Raw genomic sequence first — 21554 nt, 5'->3', positions numbered from 1 at the left:
ACACCTAATGCACAAGTGTTCACAAAAAGCAAGAAGCCTTTCCCATGATCCTCCACGTCTCCACGTTCAGTTTGATCATTAGTAATTCAACGAGTCTGGAACAGTGAGTTGGTCCCAGCACGCAAAGGTTATTTATAGTTTTGAGGTAGAATCTTAAAAAAAAAAAAAAAAAAATCAACAGCTTCAATTTTTTTTTTTTTGTTTTTTGTTTAAAAGCAAACTGTAGGACCACAAAAAGCGTTGTGATTTGATAAAATCATGCACGGGACCCCGTAAAGCCCTGGTGAGCCTCGCATGCTCGCGTGTCCATTACGCACAGGACATCGCTCACACGCCTCGCAGACTGAGCTCTCCTCTCCTCTCCTGTCACAATGGAGCGACGCACGGCAGGATCCGTGGGGGCTGATGAAGACTGCACGAAGGAAATGCGAGCTTTTAACACATCTGCCTCCTCAAAAACACACAGTTTTACCTCTAACCCTCGTGCGTAAAGGACATAAGATCCGTGCGCGTCATGTCCTCGCTCCTCAGAGGAGCGACTTTTTGTGTTCCAAGAAGTTCAGGAGTGTTTACTACTGAAAGGTTTAGTGTAACATTAGAGCCGTGGATTTGTTAGTGGAGTATCCTCATCATGGGAGCAGCAGTCTAAGTTGGAGATGGATCTGGAGGTGTTTGGAGATGTGAACGGGTCGTGCTGTTTGAGGAATGAGAGCGAAGAGGTGCCACTGAGCGCTTCTTCTCCCGGAGTGTCCACTGCGCTGGCCAGCGTGCTGATCTTCACCATCGTGGTGGACATCTTGGGAAATGTGCTCGTCATTCTGTCCGTGTACAGGAACAAGAAGCTGAGGAACGCAGGTGAGACATGATGAGAGGTCGCACGGAGCCATTGTTTGGGTATAGAGCAAATCAGACAAACTAAAGGTTTTGTGTAGCCTAGTGTTTATGCCCTTTGGTTAAACTATAGCCATACTGTATACACCCTCATCATAAATATTACAACTACACACTCTTTTTTTTAATGCATTTGTTATTTGTGCATGAGCAGGCACACCTACACGTCTGAAGCGGGACTTTTGTTAGTCCAGGGGCCAAAAACGACATGGCTTCTTCTTAATGGCCTGTTTAGAAACATCTTTTTATTATTATTATTATTATTATTATTATTATTATTATTATTATTATTATTATTATTATTATTATAATAATAATAATAATAATAATAATAATAATAATAATAATAATAATAAATCAAATTTGTGTAGTACTTTTTTGGACACTCAAATACGCTTTGCATGGGGAATAAGACAAAACAAAAAAAAACAAAAAAACCACTGTTTCTTTAACCACATATGTTACTAGACTTTCCATTTAAAAACAACTAGTACAGTGCCCGTCGGAAGTATGTATTCATACAGTGGGAGCTTAAGTAGAGTTGTCCATTATGGCCAAATGGTCATTGAAGGTTGAATGTACAAAGAGGTGTACATACTCTGTACTCTGTAGTGTTATAAAGGGGTATATTTGCGGGTGCAAAGTAAAATAGTGTGTGCAATTTCTCTGGTTGACTTCTATGGGACATGCACATGATAAATGTGTTTGATGTTTTTTTTGTTTTGTTTTTTTACTCATTTTTATGTTTTTTTTTTTTTTGTTTGGTCTATATTTCTGTAATGTATGTTTTTTGGAGTCATGTGTATTTCTGTATATTTTGTGCATTAGCGGTCAAACAAACATGAAAACAAACGTTTTGAAATCGCCAAATACGTCCAAAATGACGCATGCACACACTCGGGCTATGTGTGCAAGCCTTTCATAAAGTTTCAGGTCGAAACAAACACCGGGTCGGAGAGAAATTTGCTTCACAAAACACAACACACACACACACGCAGACCTTTCTTGCATTATAGATAGTTATTTTACATACATTAAAATAAATTAGTTAATTAAAAAAAACTCAAAAAAGATCTGAATCACAATTCCAACCAATGAGGTGCAGTAATAAACAAAACAATTAAAATAAATAGTGTAAAAACACATTCTGCAGTCCAGATTGAACACTGGTGGGCCAGATTTGGCCCACAAACCTTGAATTTGACATTTGTGGTTGTGAACCTGTAATTGGCGACCAGGAGTATGTGTAGAAATATGCATTGTTTGAGGTTAACAGAAACATTTATCAACTTATTTCTAAAATAAGTCTATTTTAGACACTGTATATGTTCACCAGACCAGACATGTTTCCCACTTGTTGAGAACAAATGTCACAAACAGAATAGTTATTATTGCTATACATGCAGATTAGAGTTCAGAGTAACCAACATGACATTTACCAAAGGTAAATATACAAAGCCCAGTTTAGGAATGACTGGTATTGAGCTATAGTGAAGATGTAGGGACAATGAATCAATGAACAAGTTTCTACTTTTCTATTCAACATCAAACCCCTTTTAGCAGGAAAACACCACTGAGTAACACCATAACGTAACATAACGTGCAACCCCCATGCTTTGTTGCAGGCTACAATTAGAGGTCATTTTTGTCCATCATATCTGGCTTCCTCACTCTTCGTAAAAAAAAAAAAACCTTCAATCACATCCATCTAGTTTTATCCTTGGTTTCTGCACCCCCATATAAATCACGTTCCACTTTATAACAGGCCAAGAGGTGTCCCTGGGGCAGCCAAGGTGAGACACACTGTTGTATCGCTCGTATGTCTTTTTTTCATGTGTTTCATGTCAAACATAACCTCATAACTCCTTCTGTTAGATTTGAAATGCGGTGACAGCGGAGGGGAGGTGAAGAAGATATTTATCAGAGCCAGCGTCAGGTCATTTTTCTTTGGTAAATGATGCAACATTAGTCAAGTGCCCCATAGAGTCCTACTGGACTTGTGTGATTACAGGATGCTGGCACCACTTTAGTAATGATACTGTGCACTTATTCTGGATATCTGCTTTCATCAACCTAACAACTTCATTGGCACCAAGTGTCAGGGCCCCTCTTAACATTATTCATAAGTTTTATATACTGTAGATATGATTATGATTACAACTTTCTGTTGTTCCTGCAGTTTTTTCTTAAAATACTTTAGTTAATGGTTTTGCTTCTCTTTTTTTTAAGGTTTTGAGTAGCATTTATCCAGAAAATAAGGATAAGCTTTCTGTTGACTAAATGAAGCCCATCTCTTAATTTGCATTTAGTTTTGTAATAATTTCACAGGCAGTTGCATCAATGATCAGGAAATGGCTAATCGATGTGAGGCGACAGGGTCGTATTATCAAAAACCTCTGGTTTTCTTGTGCAAATAGACTTGGAAGTGCAAATTTCAAGTTTTAAACAAGAAAAAAACAACATTAAAAATGGTTTTCAACAAGATTTTTCCTTAATGTTCTGTTATCACCATTTTAAATGTAATATTTGCATGTTTTCCCTGAGTGTACATAGGCATACTATGTTTTATTGTCCAAAAACTTCAATTACATTTTAGAATTGACCAAAAATAAGTCACAAATTGTTTTCATTTGTATTATTTTCCCCCTATTTTCCTCCATCATATCATCCCATGCTGGTACTCTCCATATTCATCAGCTTCTTTCAAATCTTACTTCAAACTTTTAACTCATGCAACACATCACCTTTTACTATATATTCATTTGCATTACAATGCAGCATACAGGCTTTGAAGCGATGCTTCAGCAGTTTTTTTTTACATCTCACTTTATGGTTGCAGTATTTTTCCTAAATTGGATTGTGGGCATTCATACACTCAGGACAAGGAAGAGTTTGTCCCTCGAGTGTATGAAGCTTTAGCAGTGTCATAGGTTTAGAAAAATATATCTCGAAAAGCTAAAAATAAATGCAACAAAGTTTGTAGGATTATTAATTCTCTGGTCTTTGGTGAGAGCAGACGTGTTTTTCTTTGCTCCGATAACACGACCTTGGCTACAGCTGGCTACAGCTGAACAGCCTGAACAGCCTGAAAAACTGGGCCCAAGACTGAAGGAAAATGGTGAAAAAACCGCAGGGAGGCCCTTCAGAACCCAATTCGGGTTTGGAAGAGGTCAAGGAGATGATACGCGAGGGTCTACAAAACCTATCTGCCGAGATAAAGTCGTTGGAAAAGACGCTGGAAAATTCACTGGAAAGACTACAAAGCGAAACAAAGGTACTGAAAGAAAAGAATGAAAGAAATGCTGAAGAGATAAAATTGTTGAACGCGAGGGTTGAACAGCTGGAACAAAAGGAAAGAGAGAAAGATGTCATCATCACAGGCCTAAAGATAAAACCCAGGAGTGACGAAGAAACAAAATCGATTGAACAACAGGTCATTGACTTCCTGAAGTCGAAGGACATTGTCCTGAACCCTGACAACATCAACTCCTGCCATCTCCTGCCAAAGAGAAATGATACCAGAGCTGTAAAAATAACCTTCACGAATATAAAATTCAAAGGAGAAATAATCAAGCAACGAAACAAACTCAAGGGAACGAAAGTGTACATCAATGAAAACCTGACGAAACAAAATGCAAGCATTGCATGGAAAGCACGCCAAATAAAAAAAGAAGGAAAGATTTTGAAGACGTGGTCAAAAAACTGCAGGATTTACATCCTGGAAGAAGAGGACGGAAAACCAGTTCTTATCAAGACGATGGACAACTTGGGAAAATACGAAGGATCCACCTAAACAACAACATTACTGATGGTAATCATGGATATGGACCCAGATCTATATAAACACTGGAAACAAAACTCAGACTGTGATTATTTTACGGAGACCGAATTAAATGTGGAAACCAAGAGTAAAAAAGGTCTGTCATTTATTCATTTTAATTGCTAGGTGGTGGGGTGAGTAAGGATTACATTAAATTTAAATTCAAAGTGTTTATTGTCATATGTGCAGTTAGAAACACGATTTTTTTTATATACAATGAATACTTACTGCCTTGCTTATGAACTAAGATATAATAATGTGTTTATACAAGTTAAATCTAACAGTGGAAAATACAACACTGCCAATAAAACTAACAACAGCAGTTAGAAACACGCTTATGAACTAAGATATATTACATTAAAATACTACTTTGCTTGTGAACTGGATGTGGTGATGTGTTTATACAAGTTGGATCTGATCCCATCATCAGACAGTGGAAAATACAACACTGCCAATAGAACTAACAACAGCTGGATTACCCTTGATGTAGAGACAAAACAAGGTGACATTGTGGATGAAAAGGGAAGAATCTTCCAAACACCTTCGAAAGAGGAACTATTCTTGAACTGGAGGAATGCTAACAACGTCTGGCAGGGAACAAGGCCAACAGATGAGAATACACAAAAAAGAAGAAATCAAGAATGTTTTGACCAGAGAGACATGTAAACCCATGTAAATCTGCGATGGTAAAACAGGGGACGGGACCCGGATAAGCAAACTGCTTCTCTCGTCTCCTTTTTCGGCATGTACAAAAAATGTAAAAAAAAAAAAAAAAAAAGTGAATGTAACCATGTCGGAAATAAACTGAATAAATAAATAAAAAATAAAATTACAAAGAAGGGATTTTTCTTTGTGGTCCTCAAGAGACACATTTAGGTGTTCTTTGTGCTGTGACACACCTGATTCCAATGTCTGGAACCATCCATTTTAGGTAGAATTATAATGATCTACTCATTATGTGCAGCTGGTGAGATGTAGAGGTGTAAACAGTACTGACATATCCTACTCAAGTAGAACTTGATTGAAATTGTACTCAAGCACAAGTACAAGTAAGTTACACATAAAATACTCAAGTACAAGTAAAAAGTATCTCAATTAAATAGTACTCACTAGAAAAGTTACTTGTTACTTTTACACCCCACATTTATTTTTGGTAATAAATCTTGCCACGGTTCCCTCGCATACAGTAAACATATAAAATAAAAGGTTAAATTATTATTTTTTTACAATAAAATAACACCAATGATTTCAATTAAAAAAAACTCCCAGGCTGTAAGTATAGCTACATTTATGAACTCTAAAAGTGAAAAAATAACCTAAATTTAATGCTGTCTTGGCGCTGTGCATTATGTCTGTCGACTATGATGTGATGCATTTGATTGTTGTCTGGTCATTTAATTTTTTTTGTAGTTTCACAAAGTCCGTTGATCATCATTTTAAAACAAAAAAAGAATAATAATTTACTCAGTTAATGGTGGGGTGTAGAAGTCAGTCACCAATGTGAACATTTGTAGTTAAAAGCACTCTTAAAAGCCTCACCTGGGCCGTCACTGTGGGATGTTGAGCAAGTCCCTTAACCCCAAACTGCTCCCCAGGCGCCGCAAAATGGCTGCCCACTGCTCCTCAGGGATGGGTTAAATGCAGAGGACAAATTCCATTAATGTAATAACATTACATGGCCAATTAAAGCCCCGATTTAATCTTTAATCTTAATCTTTATCTGCTGCGTATCATTGAGAGGAAGATTTCTAATCACGTTATTGTTGATTTAATGTTTTTATTGCTGATTTTAAATGTTTTTATTGATTTTTTGATCATGTAAAGCAGCTTTAATTGCCTTGTGTATGAAATGCGCTATACAAAATAAATTGGCCTTACATAGAAATGTAACAAATTACTTCTTTTAAAATGTACTTGGGCACAAGTAAAAATAACTGATTTAGAAATATATTATAAAAAAGTACAAGTACCCACAAAACAGGATAGGACACTGATTTTCAAAATCTTGCCTTAATAAAACAACAAATCAAGGTGTGATGGATGTTTTTTTAAGTTTTATTAATGTTTTATTTAAGAGCTACCCAGAGGCTGAATCCATAGAGCACAAGTTAGTGTTTAAAGCTGGAATAAAAACTGCAGCGTGTACCGTGACCATGACACAGAGCAGCTTTGTGGGTAAATGTCAGAAAAGGCCTCATGCTCCAACAAACTCTGTGACCTCAGCATATTGCTAATGAGAACACACGAATGAGGCAACAGCATTAGTTCAGTCAACGTAGGGGAAGAAGGAGCATTTAATTACAATTTCAAATGTATTACATAACAAACAGCGCATTCCCATGTGCATGAGCCAAAAGCAGTTTGAAAAAAAAAGTGTTTGAGGGCCCAAAAGAAGGTTTGATTATCTATTTTCTAGTTGGGTTGTCTAAAACAATAGGGACGGAGTAAATGGCCTGTTCAAACCTCTACCTCACGCTGGTGGACCGTGGACACTGAAAGCTCCCATAGATCTTGTGTCACTGACTGACTGACAAACATACTCACATCACAGCAGGGGTGGACTGGGATAAAAATTCAGCCTTTTCTGTGCAGACCAGCCCACCACATTATTAGCGACACCATGTTGAAACTGATAAGTCAGTGATGCTCAACACATGGCTCGTTGTCCTACTTTTAATTATTATTCCCCCAGAAAACTTTAAAAGGGGGTTCATTTTTCTTTTCTTTACCCCTTTGGCCATTTTGCAACTTCCTTTGTCCCATTTTTGCCCCTTTTGACACCTTTTTCAGACTTTAGCTCCCTTTTGCAAAAAATATCTCTTTTTTCATATTTTTTGTCCATTTTCGCAAGTTCTTGACATTTTTATCCAATTTTAATTTTTTTTTTGTACACTTTTCATCCAAATAAGCTTACTTTTGCCCAATAAATACCACTTGTTTCCTACATCCCAGTGATTCTCAACTGGTGGGTCGGGACTCAAGAGTGGGTCGCAGATCTGTACTGGGTGGGTCACGGACAGCTGGACAAAAATAAATACATTCTTAATATTTCTCATGTTGGACTTGTCTTTTACTTTGAAAGAACATTTTCTTTTGACAGGCATCCTGTGAAATGCATGTTGTACAGGAAAATATATAGATTTGTGTTTAAAAAAGATTATATATGTGTGTTTTCAACAGCTATTTTTGAAAAACTAAATTTGGTTGGTTGAATTCTAAAAAGAAAGTGGGTCACGATTGAATGACTGCCAAAATGTGGGTCCCAGGGTGAGAGCAGTTGAGAACCCCTGCTATATCCCTACATTTTGTCTCTTATCTTTTTTAACCATTGTTTGCCACATTTTGCCCATTTAAAAACTCTTTTTCTTACTCTATTTTTTTGGCCACTCTTGACAGCTTTTGGCCCATTTTAGTAACTTTACACTCTTTTCTTGCCACATTTTTTGCCACTTTTAGACCATTTTATTACGTCTGCCTCCACTCACTCATCAAAAGTAGTTGACCGGACCGGCCCACTTCTGGTTGACGGCCTACCAGGACAATGCCTGGTATGCCAGATGGCCAGTCCATCCCTGCACGACAGTCTCCCACTGGGCAGCGGTGCCCTGTGATTTAGCGTGAAACACCTGAATATCCAGCTGAAACACACACACAGCCCTGGTATCTTTTCTCTCCAAGTCTCTCTGAGTTCCCTTTAAGCCGTCTTTTCCTAAGTGACTAAGAATGTTACCACTGTTTGACTGTCAACAATCTCTTTGCTGTTCCTTACCAAGTTATTTATAGGCTCAGCCTACTATGTATCAATGTTTTATCACACCAAGGTTTTAAAAGGAAAGCATGTTTGAAGCTCAAAAAATATGAGCAGAAATCTGAAAAAGTGAATTGAGGGATAAGATATGTGCTTTATAAAGAGTGATATGTGTGTCCTGGTCCGACACTGTTCTCCAGGCTTTTAAAAGCAATAATTTATAACACAGTTGGTAGAGAATTGGGCTCTGACACTATTTTTTTCAGGTGTGTAACCCAGTGAGTCAGATGGGCTGCTGCAAACATCTCTTTTTCTCTCTTCATTGCACATCATTCAGACTAGGCTGGTTTTTCTTCTTAAACACAGCAGCAGGACTTTTCTGCTTTACTTCACAAGTATCCAGCGTTGTTTCCTCTAAAAGACGCACCAAGACACGTCTGATCATTTTGTATATTCAGGTATGTAGTGTATATAGTAGGGGACAGTCGCTCCAGTGGTATCTGTCATTGTGTCCTTGGCAAGACACTTCACCCACATTGCCTAGTATGAATGTAGCATGTGTAGGGATGGGAATCGAAAACTGGTTCTTTCTGAGAACCGTTTCCCAGTAATCCAATTCCTAGGAATTGTTTGTTTGCTTGTATTTCAATTCTGCTTATCGGTTCCTCTTACGTCGCAAATACGTGATGATAAACTCCTCCAGGTCCTGTATATTGTGTTTATGCTAGCACTAAGTGAAGCTCATTCCACCATATAGTTGTTTACTGTCCACCGCGGAGAATCCACCTCCTCCACCCGCAGCTGTGCTGTCCTCCATGCTGTGTTTGTAACGTCTTTGTTGCTACGCTACTCACTTCCGGGTTCTGTACACTCGCGCTATAGTGCTTCTTACACTGACTTTTCTTTCGAAAACAACAAACTTCAGGAAGAACACACACCCAGTCGCCAGTTTATGTCCTAATAACAAGTAATCCGACACGTGAGACCGACTGGTACTGATCGTTGTCTTTAGTTTGCTCTTTCACACGCACGCACGCACGCACACACGCACACACAGCTGATGACGTCACATGTAACAACGGGACGGCGTCTCTGAAGGTCCATTTATAAAAATGCAAACTCAAGCTTTCAAGTTTAAATACATAACAATAAGTGCAGCTGTACTTTTGGTTAATATTTTCTTTTTTTACAGAAGAATTATTTGTTTTATGTCTGAATTAGTTTTAAATCAAGTTGTTCAAGTTCAAAAGGAGCGCTGTAAATATTTTCAAATGTTTTTAGCCAAAATGTGTCATATGTTGTAATAATAATAATAATAATAATAATAACAATAATTCATGAATTTTATAAAGTGCTTTTGCATATATTGTTATCCAGTGAAAACAATCCATACCTGGTGGATTAAAAAAGAGCTGATATTCCTGCAGGAAAATTAAAGAGACAAAGATAAGATAATAAAGAGTTAAAGCAAACAAATCCATTTGTATTATTTAATTCCCTCACCCAATGAGAATCGGTAAGGAATCGAATCGATAAGCAGTATCGATAATGGAATCGGAATTGCTAAATTCTTATCAATTCCGATTGCTAAGTGTGTGAGTGAGTGTTGGTGGTGGTCGGAGGGGCCGATGGCGCACTATGGCTGCCTCGCTTCCCTCAGTCTGCCCCAGGGCAGCTGTGACTACAATAGTAGCTTACCACCATTAAGTGTGGAGTGAAAGAATAAACCCTTAAGTGACTTTGAGTTCCCAAAAAAGCACTGTATAAAATGTATGTATGTATTATTATTATTATTATTAATATTATTATTTATTAACACTTTAATACTTTTGACATTTCTGTCTACCTTTGGGTCAAAGCAGGTTCCTATACTTGCTTATTTGGTCTTCATCGTGTACATTTAAGATCCGACCTTTTAATCCTCCATGGGAGTAGCCTGGTACTGCCACTGGGGTGTTAGAGTGCTAGAGATTCCCCAATGGGGTTGACTATACTAAAAATACTCCGACAAAATGCACACACGGTGAGAAACACGGAGAGAAACACAGAGAAAGGAAAGAGATTGTGGGGAGCAGATGGAGGAAGGAAGAAAAGAGTGGGATAAAGTGCGCATGCGTGTGTCACAATGTCACAGGCTATGGGCCATCGAGTGGGAAATGTTGAGGATTACCAGGCTTTAATCATGCATGATGTCCCCTCAGTCTCTGCTCCGTCACAAGTAGAACCAGAAAACTGGACTGCTGTATAGGAATGTAATTGTAGACAATGAGACTCCAATACAGATTAATCTGCATCAGATGTGTTTCTTTCACCAATATATGGTAAATTGACTTGATGTATACAGCGCTTTATCCCCACACTTAAGTAGTCTCTAAGTGATTTACAATATCAGCTCATTTACCCATTCACACACAATAGGAATGAGCTGCCATGCAAGGTGCTGGTCAATTGGGAGCAACTTAGGGTTCAGTGTCTTGCCCAAGGACTCTTTGACACATAGACAGGTATAGACTGGGATCAAACCCCCAACCTCTCGATCAGAAGATGACCCCTCTACCACCTGAGCCACCAAAGGGAAACACATGCTTGGTAGTCATGGACCATCTTAACTTGAAAATGTAATTTAGTGTTCCTATAGGTCTTTAAATAGACAACTGCAGCCACTAGATCTGCAAACAGTGTTGTAGGGCTCATTAACCTATTAGTTTTACAGGTTTTTTTTTTGGGGGGGGGGGGGGGGGGGGGTTTGTGCAGGGTTATCCCCCCAAAATCTTTTCTGCCTTTAGATGACCATTAAAAAGCAGGGGTTCTCAACTGGTCTCACCTTAGGACCCACATTTTGCCAACCAAATTTAGTTTTTTAAACTAGTATTTTCCTGTGCAATATGTATTTCACCGCATGCCTGTCAAAAGAAAAGTTTATTTCAAAGTAAAAAAAATAAGTCCAACATGAGAGATTATTCATTTATTTATTTTTGACTAGCTGTTCCCAACCCACCCAGTACATGTTTGCAACCCACTTTTGGGTCCCGATCCACCATTTGAGAATCCATGTTACATAGAATAGAACATATTGTAGCAAATTAATAGAATGAGTGTAAAAAAAAAAAAGACTGTTAGGGTTCCAAGGTCCTAAAGTAATGGCTTTGTAGTTTTGTGTCCATGTGTAGTTTTTTTTTTTTTTATTGTATGTATACATTTTATATTTACAGTATTTACAAGTATTGAACTTCACAAATATATTTCAAAAGATTCTATTGACATTAAATTTTCACCAGCTGTTGGTAACAACCCAGTCGATCCACACATGCAAAGAAATCAAACCATAGATGTCCATAATTTAGGCCATGTGTAATAATTTGAAATGACACGGGGAAAAATACTGAACACATGAAGAAAGGGAGGTGCAAAAAAAAAAAAAACATGGAACGCCAAGACACCAGCTGAAATCAACCAGTAATTAGAGAGCAATCCTGCCCCTTATCAGTGCAAATTCATATTTTGCTGGTTCAGCCCCAACTGATGGCCTATATTATAAGATGGTGTCTCGTTCTGCTGAATGTTCCAGTGAGCACTGTTAAGGTCATAATCCGAAAGTGGGAAGAACATAATTTCAACAAAACTTGGCCACAACCACACCAATCACAATATCTCTGTAAGAAGAGTGAAAATAATGATCAGAACAGTTGTCTAAGAGCCAAAGATCACTCGTAGGGAGTCTCAGAAAGACCTGGAATTAGCAGGTACAATTGTTTCATAGAAAACAATAAGTGATCCACTAAACCGCCATGGGTTGTATGCACGCTCACCAAGCAAGACTCCATTGCTGGAGAAAATACATGTTGAATGCACAACATTTGGACAAGCCTGTGAAATACTGGGAGAATGAGGTCAGATGAGGCCAAAATTGAACACTTTGGATGCCATAATACACACCATGTTTGGAGGATGATTGGCACTGCACAATGCGCATTACACCATACCAATGGTGTAGTTTGGGGGTGGAAACATCATGGTGTGGGGCTGTTTTTAAGCATAGCAAACTTCATGTAATTGAAGGAAGGGCAATGATCCCAAACACACAGTCAAGGAAACTGGTTTCAGAGAAATAAAATAAAGCTGCTAGAATGGTACAGCCAATCACCTGACTTGAATACAACTGAAAATCTATAGAAAAAACTAAATATCGGAGTTCATAGAAGAGAGTTTGTGTGGAAGAATGGGTCAAAATCTTTCCTGAGCAATGCATGAACTAGTTTCTCTATACAGGAGGCGTCTTGAAGCTGTCATAACCAACAAAGGCTTCTGTACCAAGTATTAAATACATTTCAATAAATATGTTCAATACTTTTTCCTGTGTCATTTCACATTGTTACACATAATTTATGGACATCTATGGTTAGATGCATTTGTATGTGTGGATTAGAGACCCAGAGTTGGTCGAGCCAATGAGAGCCGAACAGGAAAAAAAACGCCATACCCCCGCGCAAAGCAGTATCAAAACAAACATGGCGGCCAACACAATCAAGACCTTTGCAGCTGCGCTCTGCACTGTTTTAAAAGACCTGGATATATTGTTGAAACCACAACAAGAAGACGCTTTAAAACCGCTGGTCGTAGCGTATTACACGCTATTTTTGTCTGCTGGCTCCGTTTAGGGAAAAAGAACTACGCTTGTCACGTTGTTGTCGTCAGGTCCACTCATCGTTTGATTGGTTACTCTGCGCGTGTTTGTCCCGCTCCGCTCAGCCACCAGAACTCAAATGCCTGGTCAGCGCTAATTTCAATGGGTCAGTAATGTAGGCAAGTACAGTATGTTAATGGTTGGCAGAAGCACTAACAAGGCATACACTATAAACCATGCACTTAATTTCCCTCCCATCAAAATATAAACACTAATTTACATTGTTTTTAGATTTGATTATCATGTAATTGACACTAGTGATGGTTATTGAAATCAATTCATAGGGTATAATCATTTTGGCCATAACAAGGTTAAGGAAAAGTAATTCTGTGTTTTATAATGAAACTTGTGTAATATTCAGAGGCTTAGGATTGGATTCTCAGGTTCAGAAATGTTATTGGATACACAGCACCACTAAAAATGTAAATACCTGCAAAAACTTCCTGACTTTTTTGATAATTTTTTTTTTTACTTTGTTAAATGCAGCTTATTCCTCCAATGATGTCACACTTGAGTCCTGATGTGTCAGATGGTTGACAGCTTTTGATGGTGACTGATGTGTTTGGCCCAGCTCGCAGCAGGTTGCATCACCAAAAGGCAGCACGTCTGTTAAATGTAAAACCAGAAAACAAATGAAGAAAAAAAGAAAAACTCTCTGGCTCCCTCAACATGAGCTCATGAAGTCGTCAGTGCTAATTTATCAATGCTAATGCCCTTGCTGCGAGGTGATTCTTCCTAATTCATGATAACATAACCAAGTCCAGTCTAATCTAATTTGGATTTGGACTTGAAATGAGTTTCGTGTGGCTGACATTCAGCTGGATTTGAGCTCTACCAGGCCTCCCACTGGGTTTTAAAAATGTACCTTTCCTCCAAAGATGAATAAATATAGTCGGGCGATCAAAGCGCAGTGTAGCACGTTTTCTCTGAGCATTGAAAGTGATGAGTTATAGACTGTAGGTTTTGATAGAGGATCAAAAGCCGCTGAGATTATCGTGTGCACCCAACCATGGGAGTCGTAAGGCTGGCAGGCTTTTGTTTTTGTCTTCAAGTTTGTTTATTCAATTCGCTTACAGCTACATCATCCACATCCTCTCACTATGGAATATTTGTCCTCGTTATCATCTTCAAGTGTTTGAAATAATGGAGCAGAGAGAAAGCATGTTGCCATAAGAATGTCAGCACTGGGTGCCCAGTCTATTGGAATACACACAAGGAAAAGATTAGTGTGTCTTGGATCCGGGGGTCTCCTTGTCTCGGGGGCCTGGCACACACTTGCCTGTCTCCTACTTACACTACACTTCACTCACCGCACATTGTTGTAGGCCATTACTCGTCTCATTTTTCTTTTGATGAAAATTGAAAACACCTCTGCACTTTGAGTGCGAGTCATTGAGATAAAGGAGAGGCAAAGGCTGGGCGGAGCATGGTGTTTCCCCCCCTCCCCCTATTTTAATACACCAGCCAGAACTTGGGTCTACCCTTATCCACAGCACAGGGTTCAGGGTTCCACTCACTGGTCCGGCATGGCTTGTGGGGCCTGGCCCTCTTCAGCCATTGGTTAAGGCACTGGAACCCAAGGGTCACTGGAGTATAGTGGATTCTTGTCAGTTCTAGGTGGCCAGTATGCTTCCAGGGAAGGGGGTGGTGTGCTGCTTGGTGCTTGGCTGAAGGGGCCGATTAGAGTGTTCAGTCCTTTTGTGGTTCTGGAGTTATTCACTTCAACTTTATTTATATAGCGCCAAATACGACAAGTCATCTCATGGCATTCACCACAGAATAAAGTCATGATTAAAAAAATCTACATTTCCACATGAGCAAGCATCAGCAACAGTGTAGAGGAAAAACCCCTTGTAACAGGAAGAAACCGGTAGAAACTTTGTCAACTGTAACTTAAAACCTTTTCGTCAACAACCTTTGAAATGGTGGACACATTTGTGACAAGAACATAAATTACAGGAGAACTGACAAAAAAATGAAACGGAATCTTCGTTCATGATCAAATGATGAGTAAAAATGTGACAAATAATGACGCTAGCCGGCCGGACAAGCTGGTGTACTACCATACTCAATACCTGCCTGGATTGTTTTCCTTTTTAATTAATTAAGTCTGACATCAAAATGAGTATGTAGTGGTTTCACATCAGATAGTATGAAAAGGTTGAGTATGAAATAATACCCGGATGTATACATTTTTGTAGTATGCACGGTGTGCACACTAGCAAATAATCAAACATCCCTGTTTCAAAACAAAAGCATCTGGTCTTGTCTTCCATTAGTTTTAACGCTTCTGTAAATAGGGCTCTTGTTTTGAAGTTAACCAGAAGTCAGTAGCACAATGGCGGGTCTCCGAAAATCCCCGAAATGTCGGCATGAAATGTGTTTCCGCGAGTTTTATGGATCAAATGACCACATGTTGATATTCTACTTGGTCACTTTCTCATTTAAACATTTTTTCAGAACTTTCAAAAATGACAAAATAACGGTGAATTTAGCTTCAGTGTGCTTACGTTTTTTGTCGTTGTAGGTTCGAAATGCATCTTGGGAAACTTGGAAGTATTCAATGGAAATGGTCATCATCCTAATCCTCCTAACCATACTTAGTATAGTAGACGGTATAGTACTCATTGAGTGTGTAGTGTGTAGTACGTTAGTACTACACACTACAATAGCCCATGCTATTGTTCTGTCCAGCATGTCCACACACAGCAGGAACAACCTACGATAATAACTATGATGAACTATGAACCCCTGAAAATGTTGCGTTTCTTAAGAACATTTAAATTGTCAGTTGTCGTTTTATGTGTTCTCCCTGTACAATAAACAACCTTGCCTGTAATGTACAGTATGCTAAAGTGTTCTTTCAACTTTTACAACTTTTTGGCCTTTGTTACAAAGCTCTCAGCTTCCCCAGCCCCAGTGTTAAAGTCAATGGTTGGAATCTGAGTCAAATATACAAAAAATAAACAACTACTTCTTCGAAACACGATTATGTATTACACTTTTTCAACGGCCCTAGGACATTACATTACATCAAGAGTAATATGAAACATTCTTAGTTTAAATTAATTAACACAGTTTTTACTACCATGACAAACATTAATTTGCAAAATCTAGAACAATTTAACAAAAAAGAAGATTAGAATCAGACTTAAAAAGAGACTAAAACTGATTTTCCACTGACTAATTTTTGAATGTAAATTTAACTGATTACAGCTGGTTCTGGTACTGGGGTTCAGGCTATTGAGTCCCTGCGGTTTTGGGGGTGCTGGTGTGTCATAGGCTTAGTTCTGCGGGTGGTTTCCTGGCCTAACAAGCAGTGAGCTCTAAACTTCCTCATCCTGTTTGTTCTGGAGACAGATGTTTGGTGAAAGATGGCAGCACTCACGTCAGGAGTAAAGGATGCAACTGTCAGACAAACCTGCCATGTCAAAAGTCACAATAGAGATATGATGGTTCTCAACAAATGGGTAGCGTTTTGTTTTGATATCTCTCTGTGCAGGTCTCATGTCTTCTCACAGGTCTCCCCTATTTTTAAACGATGTTGTATGTTTTACCACACTGTCATTACAACTTTTTGTATGTGTGCGTTTTGAGTCAACCCTGTTTTGTATTTTTTTTACAGGGGGAGCTGGTTATGGTCACATACAAGCTCAAAGACACATTGGTGGTCTTATCTTTTCCTCCTGACAGTATGTATTAAATCGAGTCCAGCTAAAAGAGCAGCGAGCGGTCCAGCCATCACTATAATACCAAGCTGTGTGATGTCACGGAGGAATCAGACCTCTGCACAATGACTAACACACACAGCGTATAGAGGGAGCGTTACAAATGCATTCTGACAGATTTACCCAGTGAGACGCAGATTAAGAGCAATCTTTTATTTTCTATCTCAGCAGGCTCCAGAAAGGGCTCGTGCTGCCTCTGTATGAACGTAACGTAGAATAAGCAGTTAGGTTAGAGAAAGAATGTGAAACCAACATCTTATTTTCCTCCAAATGTGACCATAACGTATCCGATTAACGGTTAATATGCACATTATGGTGTTAAAGAAGCAGGTGAGTTTAATTTACTTTGGTTGCTAAACAACAGGCTGTAGCGTTGATGTCTGCGGGCTGCAGGGATTATAGCTGAAATTAAATGCTGAGGATTGACGGCCAGCATGTGTTTTAAATCGTCTTCTATTCATATGTGCCAATCATCACTGTTGTCTCAGCTGCTGTCAGAATGAGCTAAAGCTTTGTGCCTTCTTGTTTCAGCTTAAAGATGTGGATATTGAGGCATTGCCTCAAAGCAGGACACCAAAAGGATGCAAAAAAGGAACCCTTTGTGGAGATTAGTGTCTAAATTGTCATCATTTTAACGAGTGCCTTGCTGTTGGACAATAATTATACCTGTAAAGAAAGTGGGCCTAAAGCAATTACTTATACAAACAAGTTAGTTTCCCATTATTTGTGTGAGCGATTTGAGAAAAAAAGGTAAATCATCTTTTCTGTGTGTATGAGTAATAGATTATGTTCCAGAGAAGACATCAATCTGCTGTCAGATACAGGTTTAGACTTGGTGCCTGTCACAACAGCTAGAGATTTTGCATTTAGAAGGAAATATAATATACACGTCACTAGTGTAGAATGGAAAAATATACAATGATGTTAGATTTTCCAACTGGGACTAAATGTATCACTGACGTTTTAAATGAAGGGTGTAATGCAGCCTTATATGGATATTCCTGGGTAGTATGCATTGAAAATGTGAACTGCTAACTTCCCATTACTAACACAAAAATGGAAGGAATGCACTTTATTTAGGAGCGTCATTTATATAACTTATATGATGTTACGACAGCCAGATAACAAATGCAGCCTTTAAACGTAATGCAGTTTTTTCCTCACGACGTGCATCATTTTGTGTTCTGATGCTATAAAACGTCAAACCTTAGCAATTAGATTTATTTCCTCATTCTTTGCGGCTGCACTTTAACAAATTTACTCAAAGCTTCCGATAAAGTACAGATTCAAGGCAGCATCTGCTCTGACTGACAGGAAACTGTTAGAACATAATCAGTCCAATACAGCTTTTATATGTTGGAACTCTTTTATTCATGTTTGTGTGTCCTAGAGGGGAAAAGGCTTTCAGACATGCAAGAAAAACACATGTTCTTCTGTCAATTGTAAATTTTAAGTTAGGAAACAAATACTCCTATTAATATTGTCCAAGCAGATATCATAAATAATAACAGAATGGGGCTAATATCATGTTTTATTTAATGATGTAAATTCAAAGCCTCCTCCTAACTATTATATCTAATTCATGGAAGACTGAGGAATAGGTACTGGAAAAGGCCAGGTTGAGGTGGATTGGGCCGATGCTTCACTGGGAGTTTGGGTGGGTTTGTGTAGAGAAAAAGCATTGTTGTTATTCCTTAATACAGATTTGAGATTAGGTTGTTAGATTTAAATATCGTCATGCTTGCTTGCCGGTTTGAGCAAGTGAGTTTTACAAGACTCATCTTGGACGAAAATCCATGTTTGAATGTTATAGTGCACCCAAATTGGAAGTTTTTGGCACAGCGTGCTCATAGCTCTTTACAAAGTTTATCACCAAAGAGGTCATTTTTTCACCAGCAATTATTTATTTGTTTGTCTTTAAGGAGCGTTATGCCAAAAGTGCTGAACGGATTTTGACAAAATGTCAACCAAATGTAGAGCTTACGCCAAGAACGATTCCTTTAAATTTTTCAAAAAATCCCTCTCTGTTCACATCATGGTTTATATCTAAAATTCATATCTTGGTTCATATCTAAGATTCATGTCTTAGTTCGTAATTCACCAATTGTTGAACCAACCTAATTGTCGTGTTGGTTCCTCAATTTACCGAGTTTAATCCAGAACAGATCCGGATTTCATAAAATGAATGGGGTGCTCATACATTTGGACCTAAATTAGGCAAAGCGAAGCAATGTCTCAGTATTGTTATTAATTGCGATAGCATTTTCTTACAAGCCTTTAAATTGTGAATGATCATGGTACCATAAACAGGATCACTGATCAATTATCTGATAATTGCTGATAACCATGTGACTGGGCTGGGAGGTTGGCCTTACCCCGCAGAATTAAAGAACCAGTGTTCATCTCCTTGCGTAGATTCTGTTCCAAATTCAAAAACATGAATGTGATGGTCTTTCTCTATGTTTCTATAAATGCCCCGTGACCAACATAGGCAGGGATTGCTACAGGATATAGTGGTTAAATAAATGAATGGATGTGTTTATGTGACTAAGTGTGTGTATCAGCCTTAACCTGTCCATATTTCCTTTTTTCTGTTTCTGCAGGAAACATCTTTGTGGTGAGCCTGTCCGTGGCCGATTTGGTGGTGGCGCTCTACCCGTACCCTCTGGTGCTGACTGCCATCTTCCACAATGACTGGACGATGGGCAACCTGCACTGCCAGCTCAGCGGCTTCATCATGGGCCTCAGCGTCATTGGCTCCATTTTCAACATCACGGCCATCGCCATCAACCGATACTGCTACATCTGTCACAGCCTTCACTACGACCGTCTGTACAGCCTGAGGAACACCTGCTGCTACCTGGGCCTCACCTGGCTGCTCACCGCCATCGCGACAGTGCCAAACTTCTTTGTTGGCTCGCTGCAGTACGACCCTCGCATCTATTCTTGCACCTTCGCACAAACTGTCAGCTCTTATTACACAATCTCAGTAGTGATAATTCACTTTCTGATCCCGGTGCTGGTGGTGTCCTACTGTTACATGAGAATATGGGTGCTGGTTATTCAAGTGAAGCACCGGGTAAAACCGGAGCAGGGGGCCAAACTAAAGCCCAGTGATGTAAGGAACTTCCTGACTATGTTTATGGTGTTTGTGTTGTTTGCGGTATGCTGGGCTCCATTGAACCTCATCGGCCTCGCTGTGGCAATAAACCCCACAAAAGTAGCGCCCAACATACCAGAGTGGCTCTTCATCACCAGTTACTTCATGGCGTACTTCAACAGCTGCCTCAACGCCATCATATATGGACTGCTAAACCAAAACTTCCGCAAAGAGTACAAGACAATTCTGCTTGCTCTTTGCATCCCACGTTTGCTCCTCATAGAAACTTCCAGATGTGCCACAGAGGGACTGAAAAGTAAGCCTTCGCCGGGTATGACAAACAATAACATAGCAGAGGTTGATGTATAAAATGAACACATGTTTTTTGTTCTGATGTACTCAGTGCCTTTATAACACGTGTAAACTACTATGTCAAGAGATGGAGCCACGTTGTAGAGGACACAGTAAGGCACTGTTTCCTCATGTGGAGATCATTGTGTTCCTCTGTGACTTCCTCTCCAGTGGGAGGCCTTTTAATTTAAGTGCACAATAAAGAAGAGAACAAATAGGCAGCCGAGCCCCCTCCTAACTTATTTTGATCATGGATAATGGTCAAAATAACTTTTAGTAAACGCTCTCTCACAGTGTCCATCAACGTCAAACAATCTGTTTGGTTGGAAGGGACTTGGATTGATCACGCCGTGTCAGCATGTGTGCATCATGTGTACGTGAATAATTCACTGCAGATTTGCACAGATCAATGACAAGTACATCAGCAGAGTAGAAAGAATAAATGCATTTTTTATTACTGTTGTGTTTTCATGCTCTTAGTCATAATCCCAGCATAATCAATGAAAATGCCTCAATGTTTGTTTCATGTCAGACCAAAGGCTAAATTCAATAGAAAGGGAACCATTTATTAAACGCCTTGATCAGTTATCAAAGACCGACTCTCGTTTGGTGGTGTTCGACAAAGAAAGTCACATCTCAGGCTCTTTTTCATGGAAAGAACATGTGGACCTAATAATTCATTATGATGCTTTTTCACACCCAGGTTTCTCAGAGCCCTTTAAAGGGGCAGCAGTGTTATGCAAGTTTTCATCCATGTCCATTTATTCTAAGAACCCCACCAACATAGTATTTGAGGTTTATTTTCCCAAACTCACCTGTTTTCCAGAGTTTTAGCCTCTGAAAAGTGACTTTCTGAGCAGTTCTAAAAACAGGCTGTTTTGGAGCCTTCCTATGCATATTCATGAGTATGGCGTGTCTGTAGACACAGACTTTATGCATCGCTCTTGCAAGGAAGATCAATGATCACCAAAGTGATTTTCTGTTGCTATTCACACTGTTGTTATTGTTTTCAGCCAAAAAACTGCACATTACAGTAAAACACATGGCTATTTAAGCAACTACTGTGATTGTGAGTCAGACAAACACTGTTTAAGAGTGTGTGTGTGCGTGTGTGTGTGTGTGTGGGTGTGTGTGTGTGTGTGTGTGTGTGTGTGTGGCAGCAGCGGAGTCAATCAGCTGAATCAGCTGCTTCAAACACTCATCGGAGCTGCTACATGGCTTTCTTCTCCACC

General features: G+C 39.1%; 1 protein-coding gene across 1 annotated transcript; it reads left to right on the top strand.

The window, feature by feature from the left end:
* The first annotated feature begins 325 nt into the window (after positions 1–325).
* On the top strand, positions 326–21083 carry mtnr1c (melatonin receptor 1C). Its single transcript, XM_028459368.1, has 2 exons — positions 326–855; positions 19475–21083. Exons 1-2 carry the CDS (start codon positions 657–659, stop codon positions 20338–20340), a joined length of 1065 nt encoding a protein of 354 aa, XP_028315169.1. The 5' UTR covers positions 326–656; the 3' UTR covers positions 20341–21083.
* The last annotated feature ends 471 nt before the right edge of the window (positions 21084–21554 follow it).

This window comes from Gouania willdenowi, chromosome 10, assembly GCF_900634775.1.
Source record: "Gouania willdenowi chromosome 10, fGouWil2.1, whole genome shotgun sequence".
Taxonomy (NCBI): Eukaryota; Metazoa; Chordata; class Actinopteri; order Blenniiformes; family Gobiesocidae; genus Gouania; species Gouania willdenowi.
The sequence above is the reverse complement of the archived record's forward strand: the minus strand, read 5'-3'. Positions and strand labels throughout refer to the sequence as shown.

Bases quoted from the DNA above. Each gene is read 5' to 3' on its own strand.
- mtnr1c (XM_028459368.1), top strand. From the start codon at position 657: ATGGATCTGGAGGTGTTTGGAGATGTGAACGGGTCGTGCTGTTTGAGG. The intron at 856-19,474 runs GTGAGACATGAT...CTGTTTCTGCAG, and splicing joins CAAGAAGCTGAGGAACGCAG to GAAACATCTTTGTGGTGAGC.